This window comes from Diceros bicornis, chromosome 32 (genome assembly GCF_020826845.1).
Source record: "Diceros bicornis minor isolate mBicDic1 chromosome 32, mDicBic1.mat.cur, whole genome shotgun sequence".
Classification (NCBI taxonomy): domain Eukaryota; kingdom Metazoa; phylum Chordata; class Mammalia; order Perissodactyla; family Rhinocerotidae; genus Diceros; species Diceros bicornis.
This window is the reverse complement of record NC_080771.1, coordinates 26,626,413-26,652,923: the sequence shown is the minus strand read 5'-3', so window position 1 is coordinate 26,652,923 and position 26,511 is coordinate 26,626,413. Positions and strand designations below refer to the sequence as shown.

General features: G+C 36.1%; 1 protein-coding gene across 1 annotated transcript in view; it reads right to left on the bottom strand.

The window, feature by feature from the left end:
- Window positions 1-26,511, bottom strand: part of CNTNAP4 (contactin associated protein family member 4) — a 261,402-nt gene that overhangs the window by 131,677 nt on the left and 103,214 nt on the right. Inside the window, exon 4 of the mRNA XM_058528320.1 lies at window positions 5,624-5,771. Within this exon, the coding sequence (XP_058384303.1) occupies window positions 5,624-5,771 (148 nt within the window). The remainder of the gene's footprint in view (window positions 1-5,623; window positions 5,772-26,511) is intronic.

Below are 26,511 nucleotides of genomic sequence, written 5' to 3'. Positions count from 1 at the left end.
GTTTTTTTTCACCCAGGTGAATATTTCCACTTCTCATGCTACTTGCTTATATTTCCTATTAATATGTTCTCTAAACTGAAATCTACTGATGTAAGTAGTTCTCACTTTCAATATTTTTTTACATTATAAAATGTACATTCTTATTTTTTCTTAAGTTAACATGAGTTTTGTAATTATTGGCTTATGTTTGATTTATTAAATCAAACCCATAATTTTCTCTTAAACAATCAGCATTTAAGCAAATAAACACAAGAGTTTAACACATCTATACTTCTCTTCTCTTCCAATCTTCTCACTCAGCTCTCCCTGTGTTCTATGCCTGATCTTTAACAGGCTGAAAATGCCACCAGGATGATGGGAAAAGCCTTCCTGAGGCTCACCAAACCTACCTCCTTTTATGCATTCATCAATCCAAAAGACTAATAACAAAAAAGGAATATCCAATTACAATATAGAATAATGTGTTCATGATACAATCAGGAGCAGAATGGCTGTTCCAGGAGTAGGTGGAAACGTCCTCCGACCTAAATGTGGGGTGTCAGAGAAGTTTTCAGAAACAGTGATTTCTATGCTGAGAAAAGGCGATGAGTAAAAGGATTATCCAGGTAGAGGAATGAAGGCTGGATGTGTGGTGATTGCCCCAGGCATCATGCAAAGATCCTAAGACTAGAAAAATCATGAAATTATAGCATGCCAAAGAAACTGAAATTAGTTCAGTATGGCTGGGTAGTCAGATGTCCTTACCCCTTTGAGGACGAGGAAGACAAGATCACAGATTGCAAAATGAGGATGTTTACACAAGGACTAGAGAAAAGAAACTTAGAATTTATATTAAGGGCAACTGCCTCAGCAATTCATCCACAATTAAAGAACCTTATCTTCCGTGGCTTAATTGCCACTTCCTAAGGACATCTCAGACACACTTACTTTCACCCAGTTATTTTCCTTTCTCTGTCTTTGTTTACCATTGTTTACTTTCCATTGGGACATTTAGTAGAGTAGTATTTCTTTATCATCAAACATTTTCTTTTCTTTTTCTTTCTTCCACAAGTTATTTCCTTACCTACATCTCTTGTCTGGATCTATAAACATGTTCACAGCTGCTATGGCCAAGACATCTGAAATTTATACTTTCCTTTTGAACCCATAAAATTTAGCTTCTACTTCTCTCATTACTCAGGAAACAACTTCAAGTTTACTGACATAAAAGTAGAACATGCTCTTTGATATGGATTTTCCATTCACTTGATGCTCCTTCATAACAAGTTACTGCTCTAAGTCATTGGGATAGAGGGTAATAAAATCATGTGTGGTTTTCACAATAGCCACTTTCCCTGCAATGTTCACAGGACCAGCTTGCATCTGTAACTTCAGCCAATACATATATTAGGCACAAGGCGGCCTGGCACAAAAACGCACACTACTTGAAAAACAGTATAATGTACCTGCTTTAATTATGATAGAAATGCATTTCTGCTTTTTTTTTTCTTTTTTGAGGAAGATCAGCCCCGAGCTAACATCCGATACCAATCCTTCTCTTTTTTGCTGAGGAAGATTGGCCTTGGGCTAACATTCATGCCCATCTTCCTCTACTTTATATGGGACACCGCCACAGCATGGCCTGACAAGCGGTGCATCGCTGCGCGCCCAGGATCTGAACCTGCGAACCACGGGCTGCTGAAGCGGAGTGCGTGCACTTAACAGCTATGCCACCAGGCCGGCCAGATTTCTTCTTTTCAAAGACATGAGTAGTTGTTCAAACATAGCATCTTATACTTTTATTATTAACAGTAATGCAATCAGTGGAAATGTTATGATTTAATAACAATAATGATATTTATATAGGTTTCAATTATATATCTTCAACCCAGAGGGTTTAGAGTTCCAACCTTCCATATTTCACACTTGAATTCAATGAGTCAGCAACAGAATTAATTCTCTCTCTTGTTCCCTTCCAGAACTCATTTGTTCTCCAGCGCCCCCTCCCAGTAAATGGTACCACCTTCCAGATAGTTGTTCAAATCTGATAACTCAGTGTCCCCTCACATACAATCACTAAGCTGTCTTGATTCAAGATTCTCAGTATATTTTGAATCTGATTCAAGTGAAGAGAACCCTCTCTCCTAACTGCTGGTCCTCTAGTTTGAGGTCAGAAGCACAAGCAAGGTCAAAAGCCTCCTAAGTAAGGTTTGCCTCCAGATTTAACCCTCCACCCTGTAGCCCTCATTTCAGTCTGAATGACCATTCTCAAATACAAAAGATCCTCCAAGCAACCCTCGTTCCTGTGCTTGCCTGGGGTACTACTTCTCCTATTTGGGCAACCTTCCAGCCTCCCATGTGAAAACATCTGCATCTTAGTTTCAAAGCCTATTGCTATAAACTTTCTTATACTAATCTCAATTTACCAATAACTTTGTTTCTCACACCCTACACTCATGCTACAATATTTTGCATTGAGTCTGTATAATTTTACGACATTACACATGCCCATCATTACCAAGAAAATATATATTACTTTAGAATTTCTACCTATGCTCAACACCTAGTAGAGTTCTCTTTTAGCAAGTGTCAATAAATACTCAAAAGATGAATACATGTATGATTCATGTAGTCATTGAGAGCACTGGCTTTCGGAAGTGATCGATCTGATTTTAAAATCCTAGATCTAACGCAGGCAGTGTAATTCTGGACAAAATTCTTAATTTCTCTAAGGTTCACTTCCCCCATGTCAGGAGACTTGAAACTCCCAAGTGTACACCACTCTTGAATGAGTGGCTCAGGCAAAGCCCACCCAAGAGCCACATTAACTTGGTACAGGCAATGTGGACACACAGGCTGGCTGGTTGCACGCAAACCTCTAGGCCTAGTGTAATTGAGGAATTAAAGTCAATTTGATCAAATACATTCCTATAAGGCAATCACACCCAACCCATTTTGGGGTTATTTTAGGTAATCTATGAGAGTATTTTTCCATTAACTTTATTATTTTTTTCTCTTTTATCCAAAATTATACAATAGCAATTTTACACTGAATCCTGTCATATGGTTTTACCATATGTGTTTATGTTTGAGTTTAAAATCATGTTGGCTCCCAGTACTGCTCTTTCAACTGTGCATCTATGAACAAAGGACGCTGACTAAACACGTGGACAATGTGCTCACTCCAAGAGACAGCAAATGAAGTCACAGCGAAAAGAACACTCCACAGTGTTGCAGATCAATAGCGTAGGGGAGAGAATTTGAATTATCATCTGGCACATGGCAGCAGGGAACTCAAAGGAACCCATAGCTCAGCAGTCACTTCCATAGAGACCTTATGAGTGGTACTTGAGTTTTCACAAAACAACATCAATAGTCCTGTTAAGGTAATCAGGAATTTACATACTAGCTTGAATGCGTATTAAATGTGTGCTATTGGGAAAATTGCTTAATATTTCTAAGACTATTAGATGGGTGATTTTTAGGGTTAAATTAGAATGTCTATAAAAACTGAATCTGACAGAACAAATGCTCAATAACTGTTAGCTATTATTACACTGTGATTAGTGCATATTTTGCAAAGTGGATGCTCTGAATAAGCAGAGAATGTAACTTGAAATACGAAGCATTTTGAAGTTTGTTCTGCCAATTATCCCTCGTGTGGCATGGACTTTGCTAAACTCTATGATCCAAAGACAAATGAAACTGGTTGTTAAGGTTCTGTGTTCCGGAATCTCAACTTTGGGTGGGATATTTTTTTAAGGATGAGTTTGATTCAGTGTGACAGCCGTGAAGGAAGGCGCTGACACAGAACAGGAGCAGCTAGGCTGGGGAGCTGAAGCCAAGAAGCCAGCAGCAAGTCGGACAAATGGTGAGAAGTAAGCCGCCCACGGCTCGTCGCTGTGACTCAACAGCTGGAGGGAGATGAGCATGAGCCTGGGTTCTGGAGTCTGGCAGACTTGGCTGCAAACCCAGCTCTGTCACTTCCTATCCGTGTGGCTCAAGCAAGTCAACCTCTGTAAGCTTTAGCTTCCTCATTTGCAAAGTGGGGAGATGGAGTAGTTATCCAATAATACTTATCTGGACTTCTTTTGGAATTATACATTAACTGCTTAATGTAGTACCAGACATATAATAAAGTCTCAAGAAAAAATTTTTCTATTTCTAGAATTATAAAAATACTATTACTATTAGTGCTATTGTTGTTATTATTACTATTGATATTAACACTATGATTATTCTGTAGCTCCTGGTGGGTTAAGTGATCATGTTTGATGGTGGGGTGGGCACTGGGAACACCACTAAGTATGCAAAGAGACCTGTGCATTCTTCACAACACGGTTTCTCTGTCTGACACAGTTTAGACAACTCCAACAAGTTGCTTGCCCTCTTTACAACATGCCTTCCTCTTATGTAAATAAAGTAAACCAGAACCTAATTTTACTTACATCACAAAGTGATAAAATACGTGTGGAAAAAGCTTCAGTGGCTAAAAAATAAAGGTTTACTGGAGGAATAATGATGTAGTGGAATTGAACAGTCCTGCGTTCTTTTCTGGATTCTTCTGTGTACTAGTTGTGAGATGCTGGGCAAATTACTGAAACTCTCCAAACCTCAGACTGCTCATCTGATAATTGTAGATCATATTAACTAGCTCATTGTTCTATAATAAAAGAGCATCTAACAGGATGGTGTGGCTTGAGGTGTGCCATCAATAACTCTTAGGTCCCTGCCCCACAAAAACATATAATAAAATGCTTCATTAAGAGGAGACTAAGTGAAATCTGTGGTTTCTATCTTTTCCATGTAAAAGTATTTCAAACATATTTTATTTTTGGCAGAGGTCTTTACCTTTTCTATTAATTTATGTTGAGGGCATGGCATGTATCTAAGTGAGTTACATGACATATTATTTTTAGGCTAGAGAGAAAAACATTCTTTGGTATCCTAGTAGCTGATTGGTTACACTAAATCAAACACTGTCTTTCTTATTAAATTCAAGGAATTCAAATGAAACATCATCAAATATCATCCATGGGGGGAAAGCTCTAATATTTGAAAGTTAGAATCTAGTCAAGAATATTAGATTTGGATAAATGCATTCACATATCTCTACAAACATGTATCTGTATCTATCTTGATATCGGCCTATCTATCTATAAAATATTTCCATTTCTTTTATCTTTTTTCAGGGAAAGATTTGCCCTGAGCTAACATCTGTTGCCAATCTTCCTCTTTTTTTTCTTTCCCCTCCCCAAAGCCCCACTGCATGGTTGTATATTCTAGTTGTAAGTCATTCTAGTTCTATGTGAGCCACCGCCACAGCATGGCTGACAGACAGGTGGTGTTGTTCCATGACCGGGAAGCGAACCCAGGCCACTGAAGTGGTGAGCACCGAACTTGAACCACTAGACCATCAGTGCTGGCTCTAAAATGCTTCCAATTCTGATTTAAAATATAAAAGCTGAACCCTAAAGTCAAGATTGGCATGTACAGGCACAAAAAAAAAAAAAGCTTTCCACAAAAACCATTCGTGTTTTTATATCTTTTTACACAGCTATCAAGTCAATTTCAGCGTGCAGCTTGGCTTTTAAAACATCCCCTTTGATATCTATTTCAGTGTCTTGGATAAACAAACACTTACGATATGCACATCCAAACACCTCGGTGCGCATTCCGATTCTGCCCTTGGGGTTCCACTCTAAAGGGATGAAGCGCAAAAACCTCGCTTTGATGGAAGGCTGGAGTCTATAGTGCACAACACTGTCTGCATTTGCATTTCCTGAAAAACCCTAGAAGAAAAGGGAAAGAAAGAAATCAATGTATCTGGAGTATGTCTGTTTCACTTTATCAGCTCTAACATCTATGAGCAATGTCTGATTTGCTTTTTTACTATAAAATGGCTACCTTCTTTAAGAAAATCATATTAACAGTTATGTTGTAATCTCACTCCATCCACGGAAGTTACTATTGCCCAAACTTTTCTTTATATTAAAAGTAGTTTAAATTCCACCATCCTCATTAAGCCAGCTTTCAACTACGATACCCTCGATAAAAGTTGTTTCTATCAAATGAAGATTAAACTTAAAAATTGTTAACACTGTGAACAGTGCAAAACATTGAGAAAATCTTCTTCCAGTATTTAAACACTAGGATCTGTTTCAGCAAAGAAGTTGCTCACACCACTGATGAATGAGAAAAGTTACGACATGCTTCTGTTGTTTCGCTTTCTCATCTTCCTTATTAGCATAAACAAAGGGATCACCCAACATTCTAGTCACAACCACACTCTGACGATGGGCTGTTAAACCTCACAGCAGTGTAGCATATGCACATTAAAAATGGTTAAGGGTGGGGCAGGCCCTTGGCTTAGCCATTAAGTGCTCTCGCTCCACTACTGGCGGCCCGGGGTTCGGATCCCGGGCGCGCACTGACGCACCACTTGTCCAGCCATGCTGAGGCTGTGTCCCACATACAGCAACTAGAAGGATATGCAACTATGACATACAACTATCTACTGGGGCTTTGGGGCGAAAAAGGGAAAAAAAGGAGGAGGATTGGCAATAGATGTTAGCTCAGGGCCAATCTTCCTCAGCAAAAAAAGAGGAGGATTGGCATGGATGTTAGCTCAGGGCTGATCTTCCTCACAAAAAAAAGTGGTTAAGAGAAACTGGAAGCAATAATAATTTGGAAAGACCTGTAATTAGACTTACAGACTCTAGAATTTGACACCCAGATAGACTTGGGACGATGCTAAGTAGAACAGTCAAATCGCAGAGAGGAAATTAAAGGTCAGAAAGGTGGGGAAAAAAAAAAAAGCTCTGTTGTTTGTAAAATGATTATACGGTAAGACCAGGAGCTATGTTCCTTCCACAGTATCAGGATACATCTACCTAACACACAGCTTACCTGCAAACCTCCAAACCCCACATTCTACAGCACCTAACAGCCAAGCTTTTATTTCCTCCTACATGACATGCTATGAGGCTTCACGTAGGAAAAGTTAGGATGAAACAGAAGTTGTTCTCAATAACTTCTATTTAACTTTTTTTTCTTCTTCTCCTCCTTCTCTTTCTCCTCCTCCTCCTCCCCTTTCTCCTTCTTCTCTCCCTCTCCTCCTTTTCCTCCTCCTCTTCCTTTTTTTAACTGTAACAATGTAGAAACAAAATAAGGGATAATGCCGCTACCATGACTGGGTCAACAAATAAAGTCAACCTCACGTAGATTATCCAAAGCAAAGGCAGACGCATTGGGTGTACCAATACCCAGGCAGTCTATCCATTTGCCTATTTTTCTTTCTACTTCACCAATATCCCTTGTCGGGGGAAGAGGGAGAATCTCCCTCTGCCCTTTCCCTTAAGGTTCTTCTGGCTGGCCAAATAATCAACAAGACAGGTTAGCAGGAGAAAATAATACCAAGTTTAATAACATGTATACATGGGAGAAGCTCAGAAATGAGCAACTCGTCCCTCTGTCTCAGCTGCTTGCTTAAGTATTGCAGCTAAAGGCGAGGAGCGTGTTGGGGGTGGGTAGTGGCCTGGGACTTCAGAGGGCAGGAGGACAATTCTTTTTGGGGTCATCTATAGATAAGTGGTCAGGGAGAGACAGAGTTTTTTTGATAAAAGGGGCTTGGTGCCCCTCCCATTGTAACATCTATTTTACATTATCTTTATAGCCATCATGATAGAAGATCTGTTCCAGGAAGGAGCTACCATGTCAAATTCTTTAGGCAGTTGGTGGGGGAGGTCAAATGTCCCTAGAGAAAACAACCAAGGTAAAGAGATAGATTTCAGGGTGGCCAAATCTTGATCTCCCACACCCTCTACTGGCATTTACCAGAATGTTTTTTAATACGTTAAAAAAAAAGGGTTGGGTGTTTCATGGTCAAGTTAATTTGACTTGATTCCCCTTATCAATCAATTCTCTACTTCCTGCCCCCACCCCTCAGTACGCCATACACCCAATTTTCAGGCTCACACACCACAGGCAGCTCCATGATGGCACCTCCAAATTATATCCAAAATCTGGGCATCTCTCTTCATCTCAGCTATGACCACCCAGTTCAACAAAGCTTTACCTCACCAGAACTACCTCAAAGGCCTCTTCCTCATTTTGTTAATTCTTCTGTTCCCTGTCACCATCCCCATCTACATCCCTAATCTCTTCCCCTTTGAGTGGTCAGTAAGATTTTAAAAGGCAAATTAATTCATGTCATCCCCACTGCTTCCTTTACTACTTAGAACAAAATCCAACCTCCTCGTCAAACATACAGTCTTTGGCAACATCCTCCATGATGTTTTAACCACACGGGACCTCCTTGAACAAGCCAGGCTCAGTCCTGCTCAGGGCCTTTGCACCAGCTGTTCATTCTACTCTGAAAGTTCTTGCCCCAAGATCTTTGCACAACCAGCTTCTCTCGTCATTTCATGCCTTGGCCAAAACATTACCACCTAAAATAGGCCCTTTCTGATCACAGCTTCTAAAGTAGTGTTCCTGGCACCCCCCACATCTTGTCTTCCCATTTTATTTCCTTCTTATTACCCATTATTTTGGTGGTCTTCTTTTGTTTGATTATTATTTGTACGTTTATCTTATCCCACTAGAAGACACACTCCATTAAAGCAGGGACCTTTACCGCCTTCCATCATAGTACCTAGAACATGGCTTGGCTCAAAGTGGTTCTCCTTAAAGTATTTGATGGATGTGTATGTTTGGGAAAGGCTGGGCTTACAAACAAACAAAACAAAATTCAGCAGGTTTCTTAATTACAGGATCTCTCAGAGCATGTCAAATGTGAATGTGCAAATGTGCACTGGATCTCCTAGGACAGGGCCAGTTATCCAGCGTGTTTCAAACACATTAGGCCCACACTCCTGGCTAATGTTTCCCAGGACATAAATAGGGGAACACTGCTTAATGCCACAGATAATTGGACTCTGATAACCAGATCCTTCTAGAAAGTTCCATTCTATTCCACTACTCAAAATTTCATACCCTTGGCATTGTTGTGTGTGTGTATGTGTGTGCGTGTATATTTACAGCCTCTCGTAATCAGGGTAATGTGCATCCAGGGTTGAGAACCTGGTCTATAGACATTCAATCCTCATCAGATCTTCTTATTCTTCTGATTCTATTTTCCTGGGTGTCACTGGCAGTCTAATACAATCTCTAATTATGATTTCTTGCCAAGAACAGCTGGATGATGAATTACATAACCCTCCAAAAGATCTTACATTTTCTCAAAATTAATGTAAGTTCATAGATTTAGATAGATGCCACTACGATGATCTCAGCATTTTATGGGATTAGGAGAAAAGATGCATAGTGACAGTGGCAACAGACAGGTAAGTGGAATGGGGACATCTACAAATGGCAACCTTTCACATTTTGCCTGATTATGAGTTATTTGAATTTTGAGAACATAAAGAAGAAATATAATATACTTAGTTTGTATAAATAATAGAAATATCTTGGCAGTCAAAATTTTAAGCAGTTATTTCTTACAAAGGATGAGGGAAATGGTGAGCTGGGGGATATGGGACTTTTACTCAACACATTTCAGTCATATCTGGATTTTTTAATGAGCATGAATTAATTGTATAATAATTAGTAAAATAAAGTAAGACATAGAAATAGGAAGTGTGTACAGTGACAGGGCAGGCAGAAACATCATTTAGCAGCACCCTGAGTACCTTAAATAACTTTCTAATATCAATGTCACTGGGAAAATATGCACATTACTATTAATTAAATACATGCAAAACAATAATATTTGCATCATTTTGCTCTACTTGTTGAAATATTTTTAATACATAAGATAACAGAGATTCTGCTTTGGAATTCAGCATTTAACGGGACTTTTTTCAGAATGTTTGTGAATGAGCCATGGGATTGATGTTATATTACCCTATAAATGAAAAATCCAATGCATATTATCAGGTTTCAAATGTATTTCCTTTGCCTAGGAGACTTTCCTCAATTTAATATGAAGATTTTTTTTTCATACCATCACAATTCATAAAGAAATGCATGGATATAAACGTCTCTTTCTCTTTTTAAAAAAAATAATTTTATTACATAAATGTTTATTTATGTCTTCCCTTATAGATTCTGAACTTTAGTGTAAGTCAGAACTACCTGAGGTGCTGTTTGCAAATGCAGATTTCTAGATCCTGCACCTCATGCACTAAATCTGTGGGTGGGGGCCTGGAATGTGCATTTCTAATGCAAACCAAGCTGATTTGTGCTTTTGGCTAGCTCTGCAAACATTCTTCTGGTTTGTAGAGACCTCGTGCTCTTTTTCCCTCCTTATATTATCTCAAAACTTTTCAGAGAGGAAAAAGATTCTAGGAGAAGGGTTCACTAGGGCTAACTTCCAAAGAGAGAAGTAGCAAATGTGTTCTGTTATCAACCTAAAGGTTTTCAATGTGAAAGTTCGTGCTTCGGCGTCCGACACAGCAGAAACGTATTATGTAGCTTTCATATTTGCATCAACTCTGTGAGGTAGTCATTTTTGTGCCCACTTTAAAACCGAGGATAATGAAAAGTATAGAGGTGATGTGCCTAAAGCCACACAGTTAGAAAGTGGTAGAGGAAGAATTTAATTCCAGGTTTTTCTAACTCCAAAGCCCATAATTTAACCAAGCCATCAAAAGACCTCATTCTAACAGAACATTCTAACAGAACAAAGCAAAAAACTCACCCTAGAGGAAACTTGATACTTTATCTGAGGCTTTTTTTCCTTTTTCTTATAATTTATATTTAAAAATCTTTGATACATTTGAGAGTAATGCAACTTAGATTATTGCTGAACTGGGACATAGCTCTACCAGCTGACTTTTATAGACAAAAGGATTGTTCTATTAAACTTTACATTTTCTCAAAATTACTGGAGTAGAATAAAAAATAAAAGATAAATGTTCAATAATCAATGAGACTCTTGCATATAAATGGTCACGTCCTAGTAGACACAGAATGTAAAGGAATAAGCTATTATACCGTCGAATATATGAAATATCTACAAGTAAAATTAAGGTGATGTGTCTTATGTGATAAAAATCAAAAAGTCTTAATTGCATTTTTCTTTTCTTTGAGACTTGATGATTTTCAAACTCAATGAGGTGTTCATAGATGGTTTAAAAATGTATTCTAACCAAGATAATTTATGGAGTTAATGAATTAAAGTTTTTCACAATATTTTAAGTATTTCCATAGTGATTCTAAAGTTTATGAAGAGGTGTAATAGCATCTATTTCTTTTTCAAATATTAATTGAGCAACTCATCTATAAAAGCCAAGATGCATAAAGAGATGCCCATATGGCAGTTCATAAGGGGCTCCAAAACATCGCTGTAATAAATCAGAAACATGAGACCAGTTACATGTGGTTATATAGCAGACTCTGTAATTTCATATGAATTAGTCCAGCTCCCACCAAAATAAACAGCAACACTAGTAGAAAGTCAACACAACAAATAGGTAAACACGAAAATCCCTGACCTCTCTTATTATGAGAATTCATGCGACTTACATGTGACCTATTTTCAAGTACAGCTCATTTTGACAGTCAGCTGACAGGCAGACACTAAATATATCAGATTGACATGCTGTCTAATAGAGATCAGCTCTTTATTTTATGATAGTTTTAAATATTTACCCAATATGTCTCCCAAGAGATTGTCTGATCTAAAAAAGTACAAAAGAAAAGCAAAAAAAAATAAGAACTACTGAAAAGTGGGAAATTTGCTAACATAAACGCAGATAAAAATAACTTTAAAACATATGTTGAACAAGACATTGTAACTATATCTACAAAAGTTGATTCTATCTTAAATGTGAATGTAATTCACTTATTGTAATAGAGAAATAGCAATAACAGTACAGAAATGAAAATTAGAAAGTTAAGTTCTGGTCTGTGTATATAACAAATCTCATTTTTCAAAATAACAGTATAGGATTTTATTAATATAAAATCGGTTTCTACAACCCCTCTCAGAAAATATTCAATATCTTTAAAATATTTATTTGAAGGGATATAAAATTATTAACAATAGTTCAGTGAGGCCCCATGTGTCAGCCATTACATTAGAATCCATGGAGACACAAAGTTGTAAACATAGTATTTAACACAGAAGAGTTTGAATTCTCAAGACAGGTCAAATGGAAAGAGAGAAAAAGCACGTAAAAGATACAACCTTCACTGTAGTCCATAACTACCATTGAGACACAATGATAAATTGTTTTACGGAAGATACATGGACAGGTCATTAAGCTTAAATTTATATTAGGGTAACATACGCACAATTTTGTGGAAGACTAAAATTTTATTGAGATGAAAAATAACTTTAAACTAAAAAATAATCATATCATGGTAGTGGTAAACCAGGAAATTCTGAACAACTCTCCTGCTAGACAAGCTGTACAAAATGAAAAATAGGGAATGAAGCGCTAAAGGCAATAAAATACGAGATGTCCAAGATCTGGGAAGAGAAAACCCAAAGAGGTGAGCCCTACTGTTGAGGCCCTTTTCTCTTGACAGGTGACTGAAGGACTCCTCAAGAGAAGACACTGAGAACCTGGGCAGATCTTTTGACAAATTCACAGAGTTAGAGACAAAATTTTAGTTCTAGATCCCTCAAGGACGGAAATACCCTGTAAGCTTCCACAGGTTTTGCGTCAGAACTTTGAGGGACTACAACAGGCTAAAGAGTAAATCAGAGAGAGACAACTCCTCATAGAGATTAAAATTCAGCTTCCCATCTCCTCAGTCTGTGAAATTATATTAAGATGGTCAGAGATGTCTAATGCTCCTTGCTGCCTGCAGAAGCAAATAGAAAGATATCCTCCTAGATCGCAAATTATCTGTTCAATTTTTCATATATAATGTCCTACACACAATAGAAAGTAATAACACAGCAGCGAAAATTTCTTAAAGGGAAATTTATAGTCTTGGATACACACACATATTAGTATGTAGGAAAGGCATCAACTCTGTATTTAATTATTAAGTAAGAAAAGCATTAGCTCTGTATTTAAAGAGCTTGGATACAACTATGATACACAACTACGTACTGGGGCTTTGAGAAAAAAAAGAAAAGAGAGGAAGATTGGCAACAGACGTTAGCACAGGGCCAATCTTCCTCAAAAAAAAAAAAAGAAAGAAAAGGACATGAATAGTTTAAAAAAACAACTTTAAAGGACTTGGAAACCATCACATTACTCTATACAATAAGAAAGCCAGAGAAACTGAAAATCCATGACTTCCCTTAGACCCATCAGAAAACTGACGTTACGTGGTGCTGTGGACTGAAATGTGTCCCTCCCAAATTCATATGTTGAAGCCCTAACCCCTATGTGATGGTATTTGGAGATGGAGCCTTTGGGAGGTAACTAGGTTTAGATGAAGTCATGAGGGTGGGATCCTCATGATAGGATTAGCGTCATTATAAGAAGAGGAAGAGAGAACAGAGCTCCCTTTCACTCCACCAGGTGAGGACACAGCAAGGCTGATGTCTACAAGCTAGGAAGTGGGTCCTCACCAGGAACTGAATCAGCTGGTACCTTGATCTTGGACTTCCCAAATTCCAGAGCTGAGAGAAATAAATGTCTGTTGCTTAAGCCACCCAGTTGATGGTATTTTGTTATAGCAGACTGAACTAACTAAAACACATTGCAAACCACCACCATGAAATCTGGAGAGACAGGACTATCCAAAGAGTCAGAGCTGAGATCTATCTACCTAGATCAGAAGCCACTGGTGCCATAAACTGATAGGGATGCCTACATGGTAATATTGATAAATTGATGGAGGCTGAGTGTAGACCAGCATGAGAGAGAGAAATTCCTGAGGACCACAGTCTCAGAGGGCCCCCACATTGCTGGGGCCTTTATATGCAGGAACTCTTCCGCACTCTCTGTGAAGATCAGAAAGATTCCCTCCTGGCTCTGGCAGGGAGAGGGAAGAGTAATCGTTATGAAATATGCTCAGAGTGTTCTCCATAACAAAGGCCTATTGTCCAAGTGGAAAGACTTTGCCAGAGCCTTATCCAAATTAGGAAAGGACATTCCTCCCACTCCAGCTTCCCTACTCTTCCTGTCCCACCTAAGGGACAAAATAGTCAATAGGAGTCAGGGCTTCAAGGAGACAAATTGGAAACTCAGTGGACAGGAAGAAACTTAGGAAGCAGGGGAGGAACAAACTATACCACTAAAGAAACACTTGTGCAGGCCACAGTTCCAAGACACAGGACCACTAAAAACACTGACATTTAATTGGAATGTTATAGAATGCTCTCATTCCCTCACATCATACTGTCACACCAACCAGACTCCTGTATAATAATACTGGGTATCAGCTGAAAGAACTGCACCCAGACCATCTCTAAAGAGGATGCCAAAGTCAACAGGAGAAGCAAAAACAAGGGTACTAGATGAATTTGAAGCCTCTGGCACCTATCGCACCTATAGCAAACATTAAATAGAGCTCAATGCCTAGCCAGATTAATATAAATCCTCACACAAAAGTTCTATTTACTTCAGTTCCCATTACTAAATACATGTCCAGATTTCAACAAAAAATTGCAAGGCATGCCAAAAGGCAAGAAAAAACACAGTCTGCAGAGAAAAAATAATCATCATAACCAGACTCACATATGCCACAGAGGTTGGAATTATCAGATGACGAATTTAAAACAACTGTGATTAATAGGCTAAGTCCTCTAATGGGAAAAGTGGACAACATGTAAAAACAGATAGGTAATGTAAACAGAGAGATGAAAACTCTAAGAAAGAACCAAAAGGAGATACCAGAAATCAAAAACACTGGGACGGAAATGAAGAATGTCTTTGATGGGCACATCAATAGATCCAACATAGCCAAGGAAAGAATCAGTGAGCTTGAAGATAAGAAAATACAAACTTCCCAAACTATAATGCAAAAGAAATAAACAGAAGAGAATATTCAAGAACTGTGAGATAATTACAAAAGTTGTAACATGTGCATAAGTGGAATACCAGAAGGTAAATAAGGAGAGAATAGAGCAGGAGAAATATTTGAAGTAATAATGGCCAATGACTTTCCAAAATTAACGGCAGACACCAAACTATAAACCCAGGAAGTTCAAAGAATAACAAGCAGGTCAGAAATAAAAATAAAACTACATTGAGTCATATCATATTCAAACTGCAGAAAACCAAAGATAAAGAGAACATTTTGAAAGAAGCCAGAGAAAAACAAATATCTTATTTATAGAACAAAGATAAGAATTACATTGGACTTCTCATCAGAAAACATGCAAGCAAGAAGAGAGTGAAGTGATATATTTAAAGTGTTGAAAAAAATAAAAATAAACTTAGAATTCTATATGTGGAGAAATTATCCTTCAAAAGTGAAGGAGAGGGGCCAGTCCGGGGGTGCAGCAGTTAAATTCGTGCGCACCGCTTCAGCAGCCCGGGGTTTGCAGGTTTGGATGCCAGGCGCGAACCGCTGCACCGCTTGTCAAACCATGCTGTGGCGGTGTCCCATATCAAGTAGAGGAAGATGGGCACGGATATGTTAGTCCAGGGCCAATCTTCTTCAGCAAAAAAAAGAGGAGGATTGGCAATGGATGTTAGCTCAGGGCTAATCTTCCTCACCAAAAAAAAAAAAAAGTGAAGGAGAAATAAAGACTTTCTCAGACAAAAACTGGCAGAATTCATTGCTAGCTGACCTGCTCTGCAAGAAATATTTAAAACAAGTTCTACAGATGAAAGGAAAATGACATAGGTCAGAAACTTAGATCTACATAAAGAAAGGAAGAGCATTTGAGAAGGAATAAAAGAAAGTAAGACAAAATAATTTATTTTTCTTATTCTTAGTTACAAGATAACTGTTTAAAGAAATAATAGCAAGAATGTATTGGGTGATTATAGCATATGGGTAAATTAAATGAATGACAAATGTTGCAAGAGATGGGAGGGAGGAATTGGGAATAAATGCTCTGTTATAAGATACTTGCACTATTTATTAAGTACTATAATGTTATTTGAAGATGGGCTTTGATTAGTTAAGAGCAGTCACTAAAAATTTTTTTAAGTATAATCAATATGGAAAGAAGAGATAAAATAGAATCATACAAAATGCTCAATTACAATCAGATAAAGCATTAAAAAGAGGGAGCAAGAAACAAAAGGCAAATGTAACAAATAGAAAACATCTATAAACATGGTAGATATTAATCCAAATATATCAATAATCACTTTAAAAGTGAATGATCTAAATACACCATTTAAAAGACAGAGATCAGAGGGAATCCCAGTGGCATGGTGGTTAAGTTTGCGTGCTCTGCTTCAGTGGCCTGGCGTTCACAGGTTCAGATCCCGGGCACCGACTACACACCACTCATCAAGCCATGCTGTGGCGGCATCCCATATACAAAATAGAGGATGGGCATGGATGTTAGCTCAGGGCCACTCTTCCTCAAGTGAAAAGAGGAAGACTGGCAACAGATGTTGGCTCAGGGCTACTCTTCCTCACCCAAAAAAAAAAAAGACAGAGATCATCAGAGTACAAAGAATGACCAGACTCAACGATATGTTATCTACAAAAGAAATCCATTTTAAATATAAAGACTAAGATAGATTAAAAGTAAAGAGATGAAGAAAGATATACCATGCTAACATCAAAAAATCCAGAAATAGCAAAATTAAAACCACCAGATCAACAAAAAAGTAATTAGCAAGAGTTTATTGTGCATATAAGAACAGTTCGAGAACTAGGAGCTTTCAAACCAAAACTGATATGAAGCTCAGAGGCATGACATTACAGGATGGCCTACAGAGTGAAAATGAGGATGTGGTTTAACCTTTATAATGACTAGTTATTACAATGGGGTTTCTGGATGGCAAGGGACTGGTTAAAAGTTATTATCTTATACCATTTTTAGGAAGATGACAAGTTTCTTTTATGACTATCAGAGGCATTTACAAAAAAAGAAATTAAGTTAAGTTTTGCTTATGTTCATGAAATAAGCTAAACTTAGTTTTGCTTACATGGCTTAAATGGTCTTGTCTGCTCACAGAATTTTCAAGTTTGATTTTCATTTTGTATTTTACTTTAACAATGACACTAATCTAAAGAAAATTGGAGTAGCTATATTAATTTCAGACAAAGAAGCCTGCAGAAGAAGGAAGATCATCAGAGATAAACAGGCACATCGCATAATGATAAAGTGATCAATTTTCCAAGATGGTCTAACAATCCTCTACATGTATGCACTCAACAACAGAGTCAAAATACATAAGGCAAATACTCATACAACCGCAAGGAGCAATAGACAAATCCATTATTGTAGTTGGAATAACTGATATATCAAGGAGGCAGAAAAACAGTAAGAATATAGAAGACCTGTATATCACTATTGATCAACTGGATCTAATTGACATTTTAGAATATTCCATCTAACAACAGCAGAAACAGTCTTCTCAAGCTCATATGAAACATTCGCCAAGATAGACTGCATTATGGGCCCTAAAACACACCCTCACAAACTTAAAAGAATATAAATCATACAAAGTATGCTCTCAAATCACAATAGAATTAAACTATAAATCGGTAACAGAAAGATAGATAGTGAGTCCCGAAGTATTTGGAAATAACCCAATAGTTAAGGCAGAAGTCTCCAGGGAAATTTTAAAAATTTGATCTAAATGAAAATGAAAATGCAATATATCAAAATATGTGAGATACAACAGCATTTATAGCATAAAATGCGTATGTTAGAAAAAAACAAAGATCTAAATAATCTAAGTTTTCATCTTAGGAAACTAGAGAATGTAGAGCAATTTAAGTCTAAAATAAGCAGAAGAAAAGAAATAATAAAAATTAGAGCACAAACTAGTGAAACTGCAAACAAGAAACATCAGAGAAGATCAACAAAACCAAAAGCTAGTTCTTTGAAAAGTTTGCTAAAATTGGTAAATCTCTAGTCATGTTGTCCAAGATAAAAAAAGAGAGAAAGAAGACCCAAATTATCAATATAACAAGTGGAAGAGAAGACATTTAAAACTACTATTATTCATAGGTTGCATGACTGTGTATGTAGACTTTTTTAAATCTATAGCATAAGTTTAGCAAATCTGCTGGACAAAAGTCTATGTATAAATATGAATTGAACTTACACACCTATTAGAATCTGGAGCACTGACAACACCAAATGCAGCTGAGGATGTAGAGCAACAGGAACTCTCGTACCACACAGTGGAAATATAAAGGGACGGTCACTAAGCACACGGACATCAAAAGAAGAAAGGCAGAAAATTAATGAACTAAGGATGGAGGTTAAAATATTAGGGAAAATTTATAATAAATTAAAACCAAGCATGAAACAGGAAGCAAATGATAAAAATAAGGCTTTGAAAGAACATTGAAATGAATGAAACTCTAGCTAAACCAATCAACAAAAAGAAAAAAGAGACACAAATAAACAATATCATGCACACAAAAGAGCCTCTTACTATGATCCCACATACGTAATAATAAGAGGATATTTTGAAGAATTTTATGCTAATAATTTTGAAAATTAAGTGAAGTGGACAAATTCCAAACAAACTGCAATTTACCAAAGGAGATGAGAAATAGGAAAATCTGAGTTGCCAATACCTATTAGAGAAATTAAATCCATAATTTAAAAACGTGCCCACACAGAACAGTCTAGGCTCTGATGTCTTCCCTAGTGATTTATTCTAAACAGTTAAGGACAAAATAACACCTTTCTTATACAACCACCTTCAAAAAGTAGAAAAACAGAATGTTTCCCAACTTGATTTGTGAGGTAAGCATAACACTGATATCAAAATTTGACAAGGAACTTTCAAGAAGGAAAATAAAAGCCAAGCTTAGTCATAAACACAGATCCAATAATCCTTAAAAAAAAGTTGCAAAATTATTCCAGAATATAGAAATATAGAAAAAGTATAATAGATCATAACTTAATCAAGTTTATTCCAGGAATATAAGGATTGCTTAATATTTAAAAACCTTTCAATGTGATTAATGAAACTGAAGAAAATATGGTCTTCTAAACAGATGCATAAAGAGCATTTCATTTAATTCACCATCTAAATGTGATTAAAACTTTTAGCCAAGTGGGGAATTTCTAAATCTGTAAAGGAGAGCTACAAAAATCTTACAGCAAGCATCACATGTAAGAGGAAATGCTGAGAGCTGCTTTGAGTTTGAGAACAAGAGAAGTATGTTCTCTATAGACCTTTCATTCAACATGTAGTGAATATTGTAATTAGTGCAATAAGGTAAGAAAAATATTGAACAGGTAATAAGGATTGGAAAGGAAAAAATAAAATGGCCATTATTCACTGGTAGCATGACTGTGTGTGTAGGAAATTTTTTTTACCCTACACAGTGAGTTCAGCAAATCTGCTGATGGAAGTCTATATATAAATATTGAACTTACACACCTATTAGAATGGCCAAAATCCAGAACACTGACAACACCAAATACTGGCAAGGATATGGAGCAACAAGAACTCTCATAAATTGTTAGTGGAAATATAAAGGGACAGGAATCACCAAGACACTCTTGAAAAAAACAAAGTTGGAGGATTTTCTTTACTCGATATCAAGTCCTATAATGTTACAAAAAATAAGGGAATGTCATATCGCCAGAAAGTCACTCAAGCAGACCAATGGAACAGAATAGAGAATCCAGAAATAGACTCAACATACATGGAAAGTGGATTTTTGACAATGTTTGCAATGCAAAGAAGTAAAAAAACAAAAAACAATAACAACAACAAAGAAACACCTCTTCTAAATGCATGGTGCTGGGTCAATCAAACATCCACATTGGAAAAAGAAAAGAAAGAAAAAATTTTTCATGGAAGGTTGATTACAACCTTAAATCATATGCAGAAACAAATTCCAGTAAGATTGTAGACCTAAATATGAAAGGAAAAATAATAAAACTACTAGAAGATAGCATAGCTGAATATCTTCACAACTCTGAGGAGTGCAAAGATTTTTTAAACATGACACAAAAGGCACTAACCATAAGAGGAAAGATTGATAAATCAGAATATATTAAATTTAAGAACTTCTGTTCATTTAAAGATGTTGTTAAAATAGTGGAAAGAAAAGCCACAGAAAGGGACAACTTATTTTTCAGTATGTTAGTATCCAAAATATATAGAGAACTACAAAGCAATAAGAAAAAGAGGGACAAAAGAAATATCTAGATGATGAACAAATTTATGAAATGGTCTCCAGACACATTAGCCATACGGACTGGAAGTTAAAACCACAGTGTGAGAGTTCTGCACACTAACCAGAATGACTAAAATAGAAGGAAACAATAAAAAGCTAAAATAAAAGAAAACTGACAACACCAAGTGTTGTCAAGAACGTGGAGCAAATGGAATTTTCATACACTGCTGTTAAGAGTGTAAATTAGAACAATCTCCACAAAAAGTCTTTCACATGTAAAGTTAAACATACGCTTATTTTATGAGCCAGTAATTCCACTCTGAAGAATGTACCCAACAGAAAAGCAGGCGCTGTGTACCAAAAGACATGCACACAAATGTTCTCAAAGTGTTATTCAGAATAGTCCCAAAATACAACTCAAATGCCCATTTGTGGAATAGATAAACAAATATGGAATATATTCATATAATGAAATGTTGTAAAGCAATGAAAACAAATCAGTTATACCCATACACAACAACATGTATATGTTTCACAAGCATAATGTTAACCCAAGAAGCCATGCATAAAAAAAGTACATACTGCATGATTCCTTTTGTATATAATTCAAAATAGGCATTAGAAGTCATGATAGTGACTACGTTGGGAGAAGAGGGAGGTAGTAGTGATCAGGAAAAACAGGAAAGGAGGTGTTTGAGGTACTGTAATATTCTTAGCCTAGGTAATATTTACATAGGTGTATTCACTTTGTGTGTGTGTGTGTGTGTATGTGTGTGTATGTGTGTGTGAGGAAGATTAGCCCTGAGCTAATATCTGTTGCCAATCCTCCTCTTTTGCTGAGAAAGATTGGCACTGGGCTAACATTGGGGCCCATCTCCCTCTACTTTATATGTGGGACGCCTGCCACAGCATGGCTTGATAAGCGGTGTGTAGGTCTGTGCCTGGGATCTGAACCTGCAAACCCTGGGCCGCCAAAGCAGAAGTGCGTAAACTTAACCACTACGCCACCAGGCCAGCCCCAGGTGTGTTCACGTTTTGACAATCTTTTTCTGAATGTGTGTTGTACTTAATATAAAAAGTTAAATGAAAATAATTACAACTATGGAAAAGAAATAGGTCCTTAACACTTAAAAAGATAGCTCAATGAAGACAATCAAGACTTACATTTGCATGTATTTATCCAAAAGCAAAAAGAGAAGATTTTGAAGAATACCTCATTAAAATTGTATTTTTCACTTTTGTGCTTTTCTATAGATCATTAAGAACACCATGAGAAGTACCTTTCAACTTCAGATGTTAGATATCACGTAATTGATCACACATTATACGATAAAGAGCTCCATTAGCATCTTTCCTTTTACCATTAATATTAGTAAGAATAATGGCATTCTTATCACCATTACCATTGAAATAACTCTTGTTCAATGATGAAAGAAAACTACTGCGTTCTCTGAGATATCATAAAATTTAAAGTAAATTATTCCTCATTTACCTCTGCATTGTATTAATATTTTTATACAGTCTTTCTAATATATTGATTAGTCTTCAGAATGCTTCAAAATGCCATTTATCTATTAAATGAATTGCTAGTAGTTTTCCCAAGCAGAAACTTAAATATGTGTTTTAGAAAGAGACTAAAAAACCAACCAATCTTTCCAGCAGAATAAAATAAAATATCCATTTTATTATACTTAATTTGAAAACTGAAATGTTTAAAAAGTTTGGATAGAGTTCAGTCTGCCCTTACTGTTCCTGATAGTTTTAGAGTCAACAGTTCTCATTTCAGCCTCTGAAGCCATTCATTATTTAACATACAATAAATATATTATACTATTCCAGTATATTGTATGTACATTAATATATATTATAATATACATTGTGATGTACATTAAATACTATATATACTATTTAACTGCTAAACACTGTATCTGCATTTAGATCATAACCTAAATGTTCACAGAAGCTTGTTACTCAGAGAAGCTATGTAACCTCTGAGGTGTGCCTAATTGTAACATTGAGTCTTAGCAGATACAAAGATTAATGGCCTCTGAAGTATTCTTTTTAAAGTTGGTGCCAACTTTAAATTTTACCAAATATTTTTAGAACACATAGACAAAGATACAATGCAGTATTATTTTAGGTTGTTTGACCTTCAGATTCTGTGTAATTTGGTCACACAATTAAAGTTTCATTACATAGAAAGTCAAAAGAGAGACTACTTTAGTAATAACGTAACCAGGGAGCAAAAACACGCAGACTTTCTTAACCTATTCTTCACCAAACAGACAAACTCATCTGTCCTCTGGGAGCAAAGGGTGAATAAATGCATGCAGCAGACACTAGGTTAGAGAGACTGGCACTAAAGTGGTTTTTTATTTCAATCAATAACACCTGCCCGCTTGCATTGCCTTTTGAAACACTGCCAGATGTAACAAAACAACAAAAGGAACCAGTAAATGGCTCATATACCCATGGGTACCTTGATCTAGATAGATGGAACAAAGAATACAGAAAACTTAAATGCTTTAATGCATGTGCTCCATTTTTAATGTTAGAATGTCTGAGACGTGGGAAACATTTCTTCTACTCAACACAGACGACACAAACTCATCTATTTCATGGTCAAACGAGTATCTCTTTTATCTTTGTAGACAACTTTTCTCAAGCACCAATAATCATTACTCCAACAACAACTGAAACATTAATAATGCCTTCATCCTCTTTCCATAAAAAGAAATTAAGGATGCCTTTCCAAACCTTTGACCTGGAGACATTAGCTCACCCTGGGAAAAGCAAGAAAATTGTGGGCATTCATAGATAGAGACCTATCACTTAATAGCAGGAGAAACTTGAATGAGACATAACTCTAAACCTCAGTTTCTTTATCTATAAATTGGGGATAGAAATAATTACTTCCAAAATTTGAAGTACGAATTAAGTAAAATAAAGAGATTAACCTCTGCCTGGCTCATATTAGGCCTCAATGAAGTGCGGTTGTGGTTGCCGGGTTGTGTAGTCATCAAGTCCTCACAGATGGCACCTTGTCACTGACAGCTAATTAGTCTGACTGAATCGCATTATTCAGGTTTAATATGCAAGTCTCCCAGCTAAACAGTCAAAAGAGAAATAGCAACTCCTCCAAATGTCCTTTGATCAAAGAGACAATTCCATTTAGGAAATAAAGCCAAATACTTATTTGGATGTAGCTGACAATTTTTTTAACCTTAAGACAAAAGATTTCAAGAAAATATTTCCCAGAAAATTTACTCAAACAAAAATAGTTTTAATTTCTTGAATGTAGAGTTTTATTTCTAGTTTGCATTTGAATATAAATTTCAGAAATTATACTTCAGTCAGTGTAATTATAGCACCATGCAGCAATAAGAGGTTCCTAAATGCCCATATTATTTCTGTTTCAATGCAACTGAGATAAGTTGATGAACGTTTGAAAAATATTTCAAAAGTATGTAATAAATTTAAACATAGATAACTTTTATAGATGTGTGTATGCATCCTTGAAGTCAGTTTAGAAAACCTATTGCATGCGATTTTAACCATATTATATAGGAATTTAAATTCTGCCTATTTGGATTTTAAGAAACTACATTATGTATAATATATAGAATAACCATAAGTATTTCCTTAAGGAATCAGATTAAATTCCTCATTGATCTCTATAGATAAAACAACTAAAATGAATGAATCTGAGGGCAACATGTATTAGCATTCCAACGACACCATTTTGGGGCTTATTATTTTACACTTAAATAATATTTATCCTAATGCATTATATAGAGTCTATTGTTCTATACATTCAAATTTTCCTTTGAATTCCTTCAGAACAGTCACAAATTCTTAGACCACAATTGTAACAATTATGAATAAAGGAATGACAGACACAGTGACCTATTCTGGTTTCGATCTCTCAGGTATGAGAGTCATGCCTCTATAAGAATAGGAAAAAGAACCCACTCTGAACATGTACACCTTCCCAATTCCTCGGGGACTCAAATCTCGATTGAGTAACACACAGTGGGTAAGACAGTACTGTACAGAGTCTAGGTGCAGAGAACACACGCTGGCATCAACAGTCCTGAATGCAAATCTTTATTTCTTATTAGAATGAGGTCTTTGAAAAGTTATAGTCTTCATTTGCATACCAGGAATAATAAAATGCATTTTTCCAGTTAACTATTGGAAATTAGAAAAACAACTAGATATTCAATGATGCAAATGAATTATTGTTAATGTTTTTAGGTTCTGATTTAAGAAAAGCTTTTACCTTTCAGAGATTCATACTGAAATAGTTAAGGATGAAGGGCTAAGATGTTTGCAATTTGCTTCTAAATAATGCAACGGGGGGCCAATATATGGGGAGATGGGGGAACAGGATTGGCCATGGGCTGATGGTCGGAGAATGTGTACAAGGGTGTTCATTTTTCTATTCTGTTTACTTGCGTGTATTGAGTAAATGAATTAGTGCATGTAAGAAGCTTAACACATTTACAAGCTAAGATTTCCCCTTATAACATCCTTCTTATCATAGGTATATATTTTGAAAGTTTTCTATTGAGGCAAGAAACATTTATTTTAATGGATCTAGTCAACTTAAAAGCTCTCAAAGCACCACAAAAAGCTTTTATTTAGTAATCAAGATTGATTATGTTTGATAAAATTATCAGTTTCCATAAACTATATTCTTTAGCTTACACTTAAAAAACTGTAATCTGGGGACCATTTACATGCTATACATTACATTTCCAAAATAATTTATTTAGAAATTGATGATATTGAAAGTTGCAATTCTCCATTTTATTTTGCTCACCAATTATACTGGTCAGACCTAAACAACCACAGGGAAGGAGCAATCGCAACACTTGCGTGGCTTTACCGTGGTCTCTAGAATAATGTAATCTAATGTTACCTTTGACAGTGAGGGCTAAGTGCTCATAGAGAGTGACAATGAAAAAACACAATTCTGTTGATAAGAAGCTCAGTAACAAGTGCATTCGAGCAATCTACTAAATCCGCGTCATTTTCTATTCAGAATTCAAGAAATTAGATTATTTCCTTATTTGAAATACATGCTTTTATCATACATTTATCATAAATTATCATAACATCATTGTCATCAGTTCTGAAGTACTCAAATATGAGTGTTTATATAAAGTACTCTGCAATTCTTGCAATAAATCTTAAATTTCTAATATGTCTATTCACTGTGCTAAGCGATTTCACATACTCATTTAACACTCACAAAAATCTTGACAGAGCTTTATATAAAGACACCATGTATTGAGCAACTTAAGAATGATTAATCAAGCTTTCCAAACACACACCTGTACTGAGTCTCATTCAACCCCTCAGTTAACCTTACTTTGAGTTGTTTCCCTTAAGTAGAATGATGCTGTGTTAAGGAAGGGCACTGGAGAATGGCATCTCCGCACAGGTTCTTCCAAAGGTCAGATCTAATGCATATTCTTAAACACACAGCCTTGGTTGGTTTCTTCGTCTCTAACACAGTAATAATACCCAGATTGCCCAGATCACAGCGCTGCTCGAAGACAATGTTGCTAAAAATGTTTATTCTCCATGGGACTGTACAAATATAAGGTATTATTAAGCACATTGGCTTACACTAAGATATGTTAGCGCATCTAAATCCATTTGATTAAAATAATTTGTAACTTATATTATACATTTTTGAAGATACTGAATTACTTTCAAGTCCACAGCACTAAAATATGATTACCCTGGCACATGTACTTGATAGAATATTATGAAGCAATTAAAATGGTGATTTTTGCAGACTATTAAAAAATTAGTATGCTCTCTTCATTACTTAAGTATGATACATGATTGTGTGATCAGCATACTTATAAGTTAATTCAAAGTTAAGCATAATAAGAAAAGAATAAAGATAATACATCAAAGTTTTAGTAGTGGCTTTGTTAAGTGATAAACTTACAAATTTCTTTTTTTAACTTCTTCTATTTGGCAATTTTTAACGATGTGATTATAATACTTATACATAGAAATGTAAACAAAAAAAGGAAAAGCAAAATATATTATTCTTTTTTCAGTTACTGTTAGTCTCTTGCCTTTACCAAAATTGCCTTGTTCTGGACATTATTAATTTCCGGGACATTATCAACTGTGCAATTTCTCTTTATCTCCTCTTACCATGGGTTCCAGTGACCTCACAAGAATACCTCCTCACTGAATTCTGATTATTGGCAACTTTCTAATGACCCAATTCCCTAAATGCTTTCTAAATTTGTCTTCTGGTATCTCATATTTTTTATCAAATTCAAGAATAACAATAAATATAGATAA